General features: G+C 40.9%; 1 protein-coding gene across 3 annotated transcripts in view; it reads left to right on the top strand.

Moving 5' to 3' along the window:
- drosha (drosha ribonuclease III) overlaps nucleotides 1-15,590 on the top strand; it is a 143,895-nt gene extending 128,305 nt beyond the window's left edge. For all 3 annotated transcript variants that reach the window (XM_055658349.1, XM_055658341.1, XM_055658358.1), the window contains one exon: nucleotides 14,402-15,590. In XM_055658349.1, coding sequence (XP_055514324.1) covers nucleotides 14,402-14,532 — 131 coding nt within the window. In that variant the 3' untranslated portion in view covers nucleotides 14,533-15,590. The remainder of the gene's footprint in view (nucleotides 1-14,401) is intronic.
- Nucleotides 15,591-15,886: the final 296 nt, after the last annotated feature.

Here is a 15,886-nt window from a genome sequence, read left to right as displayed (position 1 = left end):
TAAGTCGATTATTTTCAATACATTTATTATCCTTGTTCTATTCCAAAATTCCATAAATTTTACATCTTGACATGTCAGACGAATAGATAAGTGAGAAAATGCTTGGGGTGCTTCGGAAAGTAATGTAACGCACATTTTAACAGTTTGCCATGCGTTGGGAATAGATTGAAATGCTCGTTAAGATACAAAATGTTTCCAATAAATGTGTGAAGCTAACTAGTCTACAGCCCTGATTCCGAACCATTAAAGCAAAGGTAACTTACTCCGTACAGAGTGCAGGAGCTGATGCTGAATGAAAATCTCCTCGCCTCAGGTTCGGAAGGTGCAATGATTGACTCTCTCCACATGAACCATCTTAGTGAGCAATCAGAGACCAGGCTGCTCACTAAGCCTTGCATTGAATGATGAGTGTGCAGCCAGTAGGAACGAGTCTAATTTGTCCCCTTCTCTTCCTCCTCTCCCATCCTCTTCAGTCTACCATTGGCATTCAGTCTTCCCTCCTCGCTCTTACCCCATCATATTGGGTGTGTGGAAGGCCACAACGCTCTTGGTGTGCGATCAACAGCTGTGAAAGGTTAATTCACTTTGCACAATCAATATTGCAGGGGAGATTTAGCCCAGAGGAGAGAGGTTCAGTGGCAAGAGTTAGTTTTGTGCATTTTCAGCAACTATCCATCCTGGGGTTTTCACTGCTGAAGAACGTCTGCCTTTGTTCAGTCCTGGGCACACCCAAGGAAAGTTTGCAGAATCATTGCAGTCTAGCAGCGAAACATGCTGTTCTGTCTGACAGCTCCATGCTGATGTTTCTGCTGCAATCAGTCTGCTCCTGCCTCACTTCATTAGACCTGCCTACGTGTTTTTTTCATTCTTTTCTCCAACACGCACTAATCTAAATTCATCTAACTCCTGGCAGCAAGTTCTGCATTCTTATTTATTGCTGGGCAAGGAAGTTGCTCCTGAATTTCCTATTAGATTTATTAGTGGCTCTGTTATATTTATAGTCTAGTTTTATACTCTAGAATGCATAAACATTTTCAGCAGACCTATGAAATACTTGCAAGCATTCTCCTGTTCTGCCCTGGTTGATGGGTAGATAACAGCTCCATTCTTAAAGTGTCCACAGCCTCTATATTTCTTGTTGTTATACGGAGGCCCTTACTATGTGCTGCTGTCCACATGTGGGCATTTGAGAGGAGTGTCACTCTAGCATTTCCTTCACCATTGATCTGCAGAGACAGGGTTTATCATGGATATTGTATATTGTATTGCATATAAAGTATACATGAGTCAGGCAGACTGTTACCAATGGTCAAGTGACCAGTTATCATGAGCTTTGAAGTTTGTAACATCTGTTGGTGGGAGAAGATGGCAAACATTTCCGTCTTGAATGAAGTCATCCATGTTTTTCCATCTTGGAGACTATTTAGGTTTAACCCTTTGGTTAAATAAAAATATTGTAGTTGGCAAATGGATATCCTAGAAGAAGAAAAATAACTGGTGCCTGGAGCTTAAGGTCAGAGGATCAGATGTTTCAAATCACTGAGCAAAGAAGAGCATAGGGCTGTCCAAGATGCATCAGTGTTACATTAATAGGGGAGAACATTGCTATGTCCCTGACTTATCTTATTATTGCTTTAATTGTTTATGTTAAGTTAAAATAAACATTAATGCCCAGGTTGGTTTTCTGGTGTCTATTACTTAATAGATTTGCTCGTTGGTCAATAATTACTCATTTTTCCATCTGTGCCTCTGACTTTGCAGAAATATTTTACATCAGCTCAAAATAAAATTGTGTTTCTCATTGTAAAGAAACAGAATTTGCATGTTGGTAATGCCTGGTTTGCCCCTGAATTGAATACAAATACATACAAATTTCTAGACCACGTTTGTTGTCAGTCGGATCTTGAGTCAAACCTTGTTCTGCTGTTGAATTTTTTGTCCCCGCAACAAGGACGGGAAACAAACAATCTGCTGGAGGAACTCAGTAGATTGAGCAGTATCCGTGGATGGAAATGAATGGTCAAAGTTTTGTGTTGAAACACTGCATCCGGATCAGGAGAGGAAAATCTTAGTGTTAAGGAACCTTTTCAGAGGTTTGCTTGCTGAAGCCTAATGAATGATCTTTCTCTATCACACATTCGTATTATTCAGACAGTTTTCAGCCTTGTGTTTTTTTTTAATGTGACTTAAGGGTATAGTTGTATCACCAGATGATAATCCAGAGGTTTGAACTAAAGATGCAAGTACATATCCTACCACAGCAGCTAAGGGATTTAAATTCAGTTAACTAAATCCTTAGTGAAAAGCCAGTATAAATAGTTGTACCTTGAAATGCCAAATAGTTGTAGTCACTCACTTGATTTATTAATGTCTAGTTTACTCTCATAGGATAGAATCTCCACCATTCTTACATCGTCTGGTATAGATACCAGATGTACAGCAGTGTTCTTCCTCCCTGGGTTTTGCCACTAAAAGCATTGTTAGGTACGGTGTTAGGAATGTGATGCTCCAGCCTCCATAATTCACTTAACAAGAAAAAAAAAACATGCTGATTTCTGATGATTTTTTAGACAGTTACTCTTAATTACCCTGAAGATACACCAGGCATTGGTGGAAATACATTTTAAGTATCGTGCAGAGAACTTCTCCTCTTATTAAAGGAATGACATTGATGTGTTCGAAATAGTTCGAAGAAGGTTTTCCTGGACTGAGCCATATAACGTGCAGGTTATCTGATGGGTTGGTCAGGATAGGCTCGATTTTCGGGACTTAGAATAGGAAACAGCGATTTGATTGAAACATAAAAGATTTTGTGGGGTCGTGACGAGGTAGATCTGGAGACAATGTTTGCTCTTGCGTGAGAATCTAGGATAAAATGCTATTGTTTTAAAATAAGAGTTTGCCCATTTAAGATGGGTGGGATATTTTTCTATCAGAGGGGCACCTATAGAAAGCATAGCCTTGAGCTTTTTCAGGCAGTACTAGGTAGATACACGATTAAAAAAACATAGAAACATAGAAAATAGATGCAGGAGTAGGCCTTTCGGCCCTTCAGTATGATCATTGCGGATCATCTAAAATCAGTACCCCGTTCCTGCTTTTTCCCCATATCACTTGATTCCGTTAGCCCTAAGAGCTAAATCTCTCTCTTTTGCAGTCAATTGGCCTCCACTGCAAAAAAGAAGGCAAAAATGTTGCAGTGGGTAAAAAGGAAAGTGAAGTTGTGCTTCCATTGAGATTACCTGCAATTTTATTGAATGGCACGGTGTAAGGTGTAGTCAAACATTTGCCTACACACCTTGAAATGCCCACGTAGGCACTTGGTTCAAGGGCACGTCGGGTTGTTCTGTCTTGCCCACTCATTTCCATTCAACATTTCTTTTCAAGATCATTTTGAATGAATGATATTTTTATCGCTTTGCTTTCTGCTGTTATTTTCCTTTTCCCTGGGCAAAGCTAATGTAACTATGATAAATCTATGATATTTTTGTGAGTGCCCTCAGGCTGTGCAGTTCCTATCATGATCCTGGTCAGGTCGGTTGTGACGAACTGACCTGACCAAGATCAGCGTGAGGTTATGTGCAGTCCAGCCTCCAAAATCCCCTTGGGCAGATCAGGCAGAGGGCGATACTGAGACTGTAATTTCTGTGAGGGTTGATGGGTTGCACAACTCAGCAGCTGTGGCGGTGATTCAGATACCTTTTTAGGAACCACTGTGCCTTTTGCAATTTCACTGACTTTAGGATTAGATTACTGAGTTATTTGGCTTTTTTCAATAAACCGTTGAAGAGAGGATCCTCAGGTTGAAGAATCATCAATGATAACGTTCCTTATGGATTAATTTTTGCCTCTTTCTAGATTTTCAGTCTTCCTATAAATGTTAATGCTGGCATTGCCGCCTTTTCAAATCTTTCACGGAGGAAAAGTTTACCCTGGTGCTTATTCCTTATTCCTGTTTTAAGAAAAATACATGTTCTCTATATTTTAAGACGCCATAAAGTATGTCAGATTTTGACTTTCAAGGTCCAATTTAAAATGGTAAAAATGTTCCTATTACTTTCCACCATCTCTTTCCATCAGCTTTCAGCATGAGCACAAATTTCTTCCAATTATTGGAAATCCCTGTCTTTGATTCTGACCATAAACTCAGTTACTCGGGTACACAAATGCAGTGCCCTCCATAATGTTTGGGACAAAGACGCATCATTTATTTAGTTGCCTCTGTATTCCACAATTTGAGATTTTTAATTTTTTTTAAAATGACATTTGGTTAAAGTGCACATGGTCAGATTTTAATAAAGGCCGTTTTTATACATTTTAGTTTCACCATGTAGAAATTACAGCAGTGTTTATACATAGTCCCCCGATTTCAGGGTGAACCCCCCCCCCATTGGTGGTAGTCGAAGGTAAAGCTGGTTGAGGAAAAAAAAGGTCAAGCGGTAATGTTAAATGCCAGCTAAACTTTATCAAACGTTGTCTGCCTTCTTAAAAGTTTCTCCACTCCTTCTCTCCCTTTCTCTCCCCTTCTCTTCCCCACCTTTCCGCGCTCTCTAAAGGACTTACTGAACTGTGCCAGCCGTCTTTTACCTTCCTGTTCATCGCGGGTGTAAATTTCAGACAGCGCTCCCCCTCTTTCCGTGGCCGCCGCCTTTGCGATGTGTTTATGTGTGTGTGGACAGTCGATCCAGCTCGCGGTTTCATCGCTGACAGTCAATCCAGCTCGATGTTTTTCAGGCGAGTGCCCTCGAGCTTGAAGGTCGAAGGCAGTTGCTGTAAAGTCGCGTTAGTGGGACAGGCCCTTTATGTTAACACAATGATCCTCTGAATTACTCTTGCAAAACTCCTCTGGATCCTCTCCAGCACATCTTTCCTCAGAAACTACTGATAATATTCCAAATGTGGTCTCAACAGCACCTTATGCTGCCTCACCATTACATCCTTGCTTTTATATCCCGGACACATTAGAATGAATTTAAGCATTGCATTTGCCTTCCTCACTACCGATGTAACCTGCAAATTAACCTTTCGGGAATCCTGCACCAGCAGTCCCAAGTCCTTTTGCAAATCCGATATCTGAATCCTCTCCCTATTTAGAAGGATATCATTCCTTTTACCAAATTTAGCTAATACCATTTGCTATTCTGTATCCCATTTGCCACTACTTTGCCCACTCTTCTAACCTGTCCAAGTCTTCTGCAGACTGCTTGCTTTCTCAACACTACCCACCCCTCCACCTATCTTTGTAACATCCACAAACTTGGTCACAAAGCCATTAATTCCATCATCCAGATTATATAATATTATGTGAAAAGTAGAGGACTCAATACCGAACCCTGCAGAACACCACGTCATCAGCAGCTGACCATAAACTCTGCCTTCTGCCAGTCATTAATCTTCTAACCATGCCTTGCCTCTGATTCCATGGGCTCCTATCCTGTTCAGCAGTTTCACATGTGGCTCCTAATCAAAGGCCTTCTGAAAATCCAAGTGAACAACATCCACTGACTCTCCTTTGTCTATCCTGCTTGTTAGTTCCTCAAGAATTCCAACAGATTTCTCAGGCAAGAACTCCCCTTAACAAAACCATGCTGACTTTGGCTTATTTTATCATGTGCTTCTAAGTACTCCAAAACCTCATTCTTAATAATGGACTCTAAAGTGTTACCAACGACAGAATTCCGACCAACTGGCCTATAATTTATTTTGCCGAGCTCACTTCATTTACCTCACTCCTTTCTTAAACAGTGGAGTTACATTTGTGAATTCCAAGTCCTCAGGCACCATTCGTGATTCTTGAAAGATTGCTACGATTGTATTTACTATCTCAACAGCTACCTCTTTCAGAACCTGGGGATGTGGTCCATCTGGTCCAGGTGCCTCATCCACCTTCAGACCTTTCAGCTTCCCAATTTCTCTTCAGTAATAACTTCTGCACTCACTTCTGCCCCCTGACTCTCTTGAATTTCTGGCACATTCCACTGTGAAAATTGGCGCAAAAAACGCATTCAGTTCATCCGCCATTTCTTTCTTCCCTATCACTACTTCTCCAGTGTCATTTTCCAGCGGTCCAATGTCCTTAAGGGGTAGGCCATTTAGAACAGAGATGAGGAAAAACTTTTTCACCCAGAGAGTTGTGAGTCTGTGGAATTCTCTGCCTCAGAAGGCAGTGGAGGCCAATTCTCTGGATGTTTTCAAGAGAGAGTTAGTTCAAGCTCTTAAAGATAGCGGAGTCAGGTGATGTGGCGCGAAAGCAGGAACGGGGTACTGATTGTGGATGATCAGCCATGATCATTTTGAATGACGGTGCTGGCTCGAAGGGCCAAATGGCCTGCTCCTGCACCTAGTCAGGTTGGGGGGGAGTCCCCCCGACCCCCCCCCTGCCATATGTGCCATGTAATCCCGTGCTACCTGCTCCATGGTCAGATAGTCGGTGACTAAACCATCACCCCCACCAGGTTTGCCATGTGAGGAGGGGGCGGCGGACGCCCAACAGGACCAAAAACAAGACCTGTCAAAGGGCGGATGAGCTTCTAGCGAGCCGACGGCCATCCACACTTCAGTAGATGTTGCGATCACTGTCGTACATAGCATTGTAAGGAATGATGATAAAGCACACACACCCAAATCCTATACTTTCAGCGGCGGATGCCTGCAGGAACTGGAGGACAGAGATGTGTTGGAAACCAACACAACTGAATGAATGAATGCCCCTATTGTCTATTGTCATTCATGCCTCTCTTACCTTTTTTGTATCCGAAAAATCTCCCCTTCTTGGTTTTTTATTTGCTTTCTGGTGGTTTATAAAAGCTTCTCAATCCTCTCGCCTACCACTAATCTGTGCCGTATTATATACCGTCTCGTTTGTTTTTATGCTATCTTTGACTCCCTTTGTCAGCCACGGTGGCCTCATTCTGTCCTTGGTATGTTTCTTCCTCTTTGGGATGAAAATATTCTGCGTCATCCAAATTTCTCCCAGAAACTCTTTCCATTTCTGCTAGAGTTCCCTTTCAATCAACTTTAGCCAGCTCCTCCCTCATGTAGTTACCGTTACTCAATTGTAATACCAATGCATCTGATTTCAGCTTCTCCCTCTCAAACTGCAGATTGAATTCTATCATATTATGATCGCTGCCTCATTTGGGTTCCTACACTTTAAACTTGCGAATCAAGTCTAATTCAGTATAGAACACCAAATCCAGAATTGCCTTTTCCCTAGTGGGCTCGAGCAAGAGCTGCTCTAAGAAGCCATGTCATAGGCACTACAAATGTCTTCTCTTGGGATCCACTACCAACCTGATTTTCCCAATTTAGTTTATATTGCCGTTATGAATTAATACTTTATTGTCACGTGACAAGTCACAGTGAAATTCTGTGCTTCCATACCAACGTATGCAAATAGTCGCCACATAAGGGCGCTATAGTACCTGTCTCAACAACCTCCACTGGCAGCTTATTCCATATACCCACTAACCACTTGGGTGAAATATTTGCCACTGAGGTTCCTATTAAACCTTGTCCCTGCATTAGCCTCATTAGTTACCTGAAACCCATGGAATCAGAGTAAAAGCATGTCATCCTCAATCCAAAGAGGCTGACTGTGTAGGAGTAGTGCAGGAAGGAACTGCAGATGCTGGTTTACACCGAAGATAGAGACAGAATGCTGAAGTAACTCAGCGAGACAGGCAGCAATTCTGAAGAAAATGAATGGGTGACGTTTTAGGTCGAGACCCTTCGTCAGAATGAGAACCTATCTGAGAGCAGGTTGTCCATCTCACCTCAACTAATATAGGGGTGAGGTGCAAGCAATCTGAAGTTAGGGAATGAACAATTCCTTTAAATACAGTAAAAGGCTGTTTAAAATTCTATTTATATTCAAACCTCTGACTTGCTAAATTATCCTGTTGACTTTTTCACTCATGGATTATGCGCTTGTCATTAAATAAATATTTGTTGTTGCAGGGACTTCCTTTTCATGTTTATTGTCTCTCTTTTTGTATGTTTGACAAATTGAAAGTGACATTGTGCATGAGATGAGAGTAATTGTTTAATTTGCTTATGTTGATTTCAGTCTTCCCTCGTCCCCTGCTCCCACCATCCCCATCTCTTCACTGCATTCACAATGAACCCAGTTTGCAGTAATGTTACAATTAAGTAAATTAATTGCTCATTGCCTGGTGAGTGCTGCTTGGAATTTTGTGACAATTTCAATTTTGCTGCACATTTAGACATTGCACATTGAACATTGCAATCTTGGATAGGTTGAGAGAGTGGGCAGATGCATGGCAGATGCAGTAAAATGTAGATAAATGTGAGGTTGTCCACTTTGGCGGCAAGAACAAGGGGGAAAATTATTATCTCAATGGTGTCAGATTAGGAAAAAGGGAAGTGCAACGAGACCTGGGTGTCCTTGTATACCAGTCACTAAAAGTAAACATATGTTGTGGTTCAATGTTCTTAAACAGACAAAAACACAAATAAAATCAGTGATCAAGCAGTACAATCTTTATTTCGCCAGGCGAGTGTGGTAAAACTCTTTACAGTATGTAGATTACAGACTATACAGAGTTCTCATCCTCTCACAAAGGGGCAGTGATCTATGACATATATATATATATATACTCCAATAATCAGCGTTTCAGCAATACCTTATCTACAGAGTATAGTAGAGCCTCTTGCTTCTTAAGATTGACAGGTTCTTCAGACAGAGAAAGGGTTAACCTTATGGTTATATGAGAAGGCTATATTTCTTCAGAACAAGCATTTTGTTTTTTTGTACTTATGATGCCCATTATAGAGCAAGGGTTAGTGCCAAGAGCCTGAATTCCCTCTAGATGTTTATATTATAGAGACATTCATGAAGCTGTGCTTGTTATCTCGCTTGTTATTGGAAAAGGGTATATCAACATCTTTGTTAGCCTTGTAAGAGCTTCCTTTGCAATTAATTAGGAGAAAAGTAATAGCCTGAATTTAATTTCCGCTGAATCCATTTTTGTTAAGAATAAATCTATTTAACTTCCACACATGCAGGTACAGCAGGTAGTGAAGACAGATAATGGCATTTTGGTCTTCATAACGAGAGGATTTGAGTATAGGAGTAAAGAGGTCCTTCTGCAGTTGTACAGGACCCTGGTAAGACCACATCTGGGGTATTGTGTGGAGTTTTGGTCTCCAAATTTGAGGAAGGACATCCTTGCTATTGAGGCAGTGCAGCGGGGTTAATCCTCGGGATGGTGGGACTGTCAAATGAGGAAAGATTGAAAGACTGGTCTTGTATTCACTGGAATTTAGAAGGATGAGAGGGCATCTTATAGAAATATACAATTATAAAAGGACTGGCCAAGGTAGATGCAGGTAAAATGTTCCCAATGTTGGGGAAGTCCAGAACCAGGGGGCAACAGTCTAAGAATAAAGGGGAGGCCATTTAAAACTGAGATGAGAAAAAACTTTTTCACCCAGAGAGTTGTGAATTTGTGGAATTGTCTGCCACTGAAGGCAGTGGAGGCCAATTCACTGGATGCATTTAAACCAGAGTTAGATAGAGCTCTAGGGGTTAGCAGAATCAAGGGATATGGGGAGAAGACAGGCACGGGTTACTGATTGTGGATGATCAACCTGATCACAATGAATGGTGGTGCTGGCTCAAAGGGCCAAATGGCCTACTCCTGTGCCTATTTTCTATGTTTTTATATTTCAAATCTGTAACAGGAAAAATAATGTGTTTTATGTATATGCGTAGAAAGATATTTAAACAGGTAATCCACAATAGGTGGAAATTGCTAATGAAATTACAGTCATAAAATATTAATGAGTACAAAGAGCCGGGATTTAAAATTAAAGGGAAATGGCAATAAAGTAGCATTGTTTAATAAAATCTCTAAAATGACACTTGAATAAAGTCATTTTATAGATGTGCATTGTAGTGAACACTATATGCACAAGTGGATTCAGTTCAGTGAAGCCTTTTATGAAAGTTATTTTGCAATACAAATAAAAACAAATTTTAAAGCAAATAATTTAACTGGTGAATGTCAAGTAAATCCCTCTGCAGTTGGTACATGTTGCGATTGTTGGTCTTTCTCAGTGAATCGAAAAAGGCAAGTATTTACAACAAGAAAAGCCATGAATAACTGTTCCCAATTCAGTGTTTTAATTAAATCCCCAAGTACTGCCATTGTCCTCTTCTCCCTCCCAGGCAGTCCCTCAGGATTGAGGATGATTTGCTTCCATTCGGGTTTGTAGATTCTAAGGTAGTTGAACAAAGACATGACCTGTCATGGACAAAGTCATGCTGACTGTCCCTAATTGGCCTGTTCGCTTCCAAATGCGAGTTTATCCCATACTGAGGAATCCGCTCTAGTTTACCTACCACTCATTTGAGGCTCACTGGCCTATAATTTCCGGATTACCTCTACTTCCCTTCTTATGCAGAGGAACAATTTGGCGACTATCCAGTCCTCCGGGGCCTTGACTGCGGCAGGCGAGGATACAGCCAATCTTTGCCAATGCCTCTGCAATCTCCTCTCTTGTCTCTCTCAATAATTTGGGATAGATCCATTCAGGCCCTGGGGATTTATCTCCTTAATGCTCTTCAATAGCTCAATACCACCACCTTTTTGATCTTAAACTACTCTCGCATATTAGCATTCCCCACACTAATCTCACTGTCCTCAGTGGCATCCTTCATGGATGCAGATGCCAAATACTTATTTAGTAGCTCGCCCACATCTCCTGACTCCAAGCATAAATAACCAAGCATATCGTTGATAGTGGGATACAGCTTCATATTTTATCAAGGTTTCATGGTCAGTTTATTGCCACATGGTAATTAAGGTACAGTGAAATTCGAATTACCATACAGCCATACTAAATAAAAGCACCAAGACGCACAACTACATAAAAGTTAACATAAACACCCACCACAGAGGATTCCTCACGTTCGTCACTGTGATGGAAGGCAATAAAGTCCAACTTCTTCCTCTTTATTCTCCCTGCGGGCGGTGCAGTCGAACCATCTGCAGTCGGGGTGATCGAAGCTCCTGCAGCCGGCAATCGAAGCGTCCGCGTCGGGGCTGTCGAAGCTCCTGCGGCTTGGAGTTCCCGAAGTCGGTCTCTGACCATAGACCGCGAGCTCCGTGATGTTAAAGTCCCGCAGTCACCCGCGGTAGAGCTCAGAGGTCAATCCCTGGCAAAGGGATCACGAGCTCCGTGATGTTAAAGTCCACAGGCACACATGGTGGAGCGCTCGAAATCTGTCTCCAGCAAAGGTTGCCAAATGCTCGATGTTAGGCCGCAGTGCAGACGGAGATACGATACGGAAAATATTTGCATCTCCGTCGAGGTAAGAGATTGGAAAAAGTTTCCCCCCCAACTGCCCACCCCCACCTCACAAGCTAATAAAACAAGCTAATGAACACTAAAAACATACATTTAACACATACAAACAAACAACAAAAGAAGGAAGGGACAGACAGACTGTTGGCGAGGCAGCCATTGCTGGCGCCACCCGTCAGCACAGTAGAACAAAAAATCTTATTTCTTCAGTTTGTGATTGTCAGCTTTAAATATTCCTGCAATTCTGTCTGTGGGTGTATATTTGAAAGGAACATTTAATGCTACTCTTGGAAACTAGCATTCTTCCAACAGAACAGGAAAGTTAGCTGTCTTGAATTTGAAGTTTAGCTGCTAAGCACATTGGATTGATCTGAGCCTTCTGCTTGCCACTGGCAATCTTGGCACAACCTTGTCTAAAAGATTGAGGGAAGCTGAGCAGCACAACACTCAACCAAATATACCTTGCAGCTCTCACTTTGTAAAATCATGGAATTTATCTCATTCAAAACAGGTCCAGGCAGGAATGTATCGCCCAAGGTAAAACTAAAGGCAAAACTTCATGGAGGATGAAGATTTGAAACATTAACCTAGAAACTGCTTTAGACACTTGATCGCTCTCTGCCAGGGTTAGTGTAGACGGGTTAGAGGGAAATGGTTGGTTTGATATTTCAGGCCAGAGAGCTTTTGGCATAAATGGAAATAGTGACAAGGGTGGACAAGCCAAGTGGGGCAAATCACATCAGAGGAAAGAGCAGATTTCCCCAACGTAGACATTCCTGGAACAGGATGACAATGAATTCAGCAAAGAAGCAAAAATGTTGCAGATATTCAGCAGGGCAGCAAGCTGTGGTTTGTTTAGCTCCCTGTTATTGACTGTTATTGTATTCCTATCTTATTTTCCTGTCATAAGAATCAATTTGTATCATTTTATGTTTGGACTGTATGACTCGTGATTTTCTTTTTCGAAGTGTTGATAGAAGGACTTACTCGTCAATCTGTGTTTCGAGTGAATTGAATCATTGAAGTTCTGTACCAAAGATACTAGTATCTTTGTTCTGTACTTCTCAACCGTAACTAAGTAACACTTTATAAGCTTGGACAAATAGTAATTTGGGTTAAGAGAGAACTATGAGTAGAAATCGCCCAATTAATGTAGTGTTTGCAATTGTTTCTGATTTGAGCAGCTACTATCAATTTTAAACTTTCTCCAACTTTGACGGACATTTCCTCTAACGTAGTCCCATCTTCACTTCCAATGATACCCTGGATGGTCACCATCCAACAGCTTAGGTTGATCATTTGTTTCTGTAGACTTTCCACACTGTCTCCTTTGTTCATGGTTTTTCTGAAAAAGTGCGTTACTTTTTTTTTCTTCTTTCATTAGTTCTGAATGAAACATCAAAGAAAGTTGTGGTATATGGTCACTAGTATTAAGCAAATGGCGACCATTTGAATTTACCTTCCAACATTTGATTCACTTGAATTAAATGGTATTAAATGTAGAACTGTGAGGGTGAACAATGGCAATGTCCTTGCATGCGACAAAATGATTTTCTTTCTCCAATGTCTTGTCATTTTGGTAGTTCGAATGTTTCTGAGAATCCATCTAATGATGATGTAGATTTCATAGAGTTAAACAACACTGAAACAGGCCCTTCGGCTCAATTCGTCCATGCGTGGAATTAAATAACTGTGTATGATGGGGACTGTTGCAGAAGCCTTCTCTAGCTTTTGAAGTTACTAAATCCATTTGATCACCAAGACATAACAGTTCCAATAACCCTGTTTCTGAAAGTATTTTGCTAAGTTCAGACTCCAAAAGGACATATACAAGTACAAAGGCATAATGGATAGCTTTCTGTTTATTTATAAACTTCCGTTTGTGTGTTCCAGAAGGTTAATTAAAGAGTTGAAGACCAGTATTTCCGTACCACCTTTCACAGCCCTAAGCCATCTCAGTACATTTTACAACGAGCAAAATGCATTCTCAGTGTTGTCAGGGTTGTAACAGCTAATTTTCAGACAGTAAGCTCCAACAAAGAGTATTGATGAAATAAATCTCTGGAACTCTCTGCCACCCAGGGTAGTTGAGGCCAGTTCATTGGCTATATTTAAGAGGGAGTTAGTTGTGGCCCTTGTGGCTAAAGGGATCAGAGGATATGGAGAGAAGGCAAGTACGGGATACTGAGTTGGATGATCAGCTATGATCATATTGAATGGCGGTGCAGGCTCGAAGGGCCGAATGGCCTACTCCTGCACCTAATTTCTATGTTTCTATGTTTCTAAATAGTTTTTGTAATATTAATTGAGTGACAAATATTGGTCAAGACACCAACAAAAGTTATGCTGCCTGACCCACTGAGTTACTCCAACATTTTGTGTCTTTTTCTCAACAGAAGCTATCTTCCTTTTTGAAATAATGTTCAATTTAGTTTAGAGATACAATTTGTAATAGGCCCTTCATTGAGTCCATGCCAACCATTCATCACTTGTTCAAACTAGTTCTATGTCATCCCATTTTCTCATCCATTCCCTGCACATTAGGGGCAATTTTACAGAGGACAGTTAACCCTACAAACCCGCATGTCTTTGGGATGTGCAAGGAAAGCGAAGCACCCAGAGCAAACCCACGGGGTCACAGGGATAGCATGCAAACTCCACACGGATAACACCCTGGTCAGGATTGAACCGAGGTCTCTGGCACGGGGTGGCAGCTGCTCTATGCCACTGTGCCACAGCTATGCCACTGTGCCACTCGCGTCTGTTGACCACCTTATGAACAGAGTGTTCCTTGGTATAGTGAGGCAATAGCATGGTAGCACATTCTGGCAGTGCGTCACTCCCCCTCTGATCTTATCATGTGCAGTGGGGTGTCACCCTTGCCATTTACTGAAGTGTCTGTTGTGGAACTTGAACCCATTGTCTCTGACTTTCAACCAGGTATGTTGCCCATTAAGCCAAGGACTAATGCTCGCTTGAGTGAATTATCTTTTTCTTGCAACTTTGATGCAACATCCTTGAAATGCTGCAGGGTACAGTTCATTAATAAAATATTTCCTCTTTGTACCAGATAACTTTCCCCAGATGGCTCATCAGAAGCGCTTCATTGAACGGAAATACAGACAGGAGTTGAGAGAAATGAGGCGGGAAAAAGAGCGACAGGAGAAGGATCCCACTGAGACTGAGGAAAGCAGAAAATAAACGAGGACATGAAAACTGTGGCATATTTACCTTCTTAAACAACTGCAATTCCAGCCACATATGCCTTTGGGGACATAACCTATTTTTAATGTGAAAGTGAATGAGGAGCCGAGAAAGGCGCTAAGCAAGACCAAGAGACAGTATTCTGTTCTTAGCTTTGAGGTATGAAACCCACACACCTGCAGAGAAGGCATTGCAATGGGGCAGACAATTTTATACTTTCCGAATAAGTCTCATTTTAATTTGAATTACTGCCTTTGAAATTTGTACATTCATTTTGTAATTTTAATTTTCAAAGCAGCTGAATGTTTACTTGTTGCTTTCGTTACATTTATGCAAAAAAAAAGTGCTTTTTGTCTGCAACTCAAACTCTATAATACTTGGTTAATAAAATACCTCATTATAAATGAAGGGCACCTCCGTGTGTCAATACAGCTGTGTCCTGAAAAATGCATGATAGCTGGCAAAGGAATATTTTGCTTTGATTCAGGGACCCTTCAAGCCTTTCACAAAAATTATTTTGTGAATAAATCTTTGCACCATGTCCTGTTAAAACATTCAATGCCACCATTTAGTATAAACACAGATTGCATTGGTATCACCTTCAATCTGCACATTTCACATTGGTAACACTTTAAGATGTGCTGCTTCATGTAATTAATATTTGACTGTCGACTGATTTTATTATATGCACCAGGATCATTATGTGATTGAATCAGTACTTGGTATTGTTAAGTGTTACAAACCCCACATTCGGCACATCGTGACTGGGAATTGATGTGTTACACGGGTGTGTTCTTTAGTATGATTAAATTAATGTTTGCCATCAGATCACAAGCAGATTCTGTTTCTTCGGAAAATTTAAAGATGAATATTCATAATTTCTATCCAATTTATTCAGTGTTTGTAGGGGAAAAGTCAGTATTGCAACCCTGCAAGTTCGTGTAGGAATTAAGAATTTAGTGGAATTTTCCTAACAAAATATTTCTCACTAGACACTGAACTTGCAATTATGTTTATACAATCTGTCTTTAATAATATATTCTTGTCAAAATTGTGACGCTGGTTCGTTAAGTCTTAATAGTTGCGATTGCGTTTCATAGCTCTTTATAAAATAATTCCAGAAAAATATTGGAAGGAGGAGGAGAACATTTATTCTGTCAGAGTGTTATCTTAAAAGAGGAGGGTGGTGTTTATTCATGGTTTTGCTAGTAGGAGATTATCATTGCAGTCTTTGCTCTGGAGAGGTTTGGTATTTTGAATTCCAAGCTGAAAGTGGAGGGAATGGACATTAGTGTTTCAAATCAAAATTCTGATAAGTGCTGAATGCATCCTCTTCTAACCTCCTGACTCC

Source organism: Leucoraja erinacea, chromosome 2 (genome assembly GCF_028641065.1).
Source record: "Leucoraja erinacea ecotype New England chromosome 2, Leri_hhj_1, whole genome shotgun sequence".
In the NCBI taxonomy this organism is placed as follows: Eukaryota; Metazoa; Chordata; class Chondrichthyes; order Rajiformes; family Rajidae; genus Leucoraja; species Leucoraja erinaceus.
Note: the sequence above shows the minus strand (reverse complement) of the source record. Positions and strands in the feature narration are given on the sequence as shown.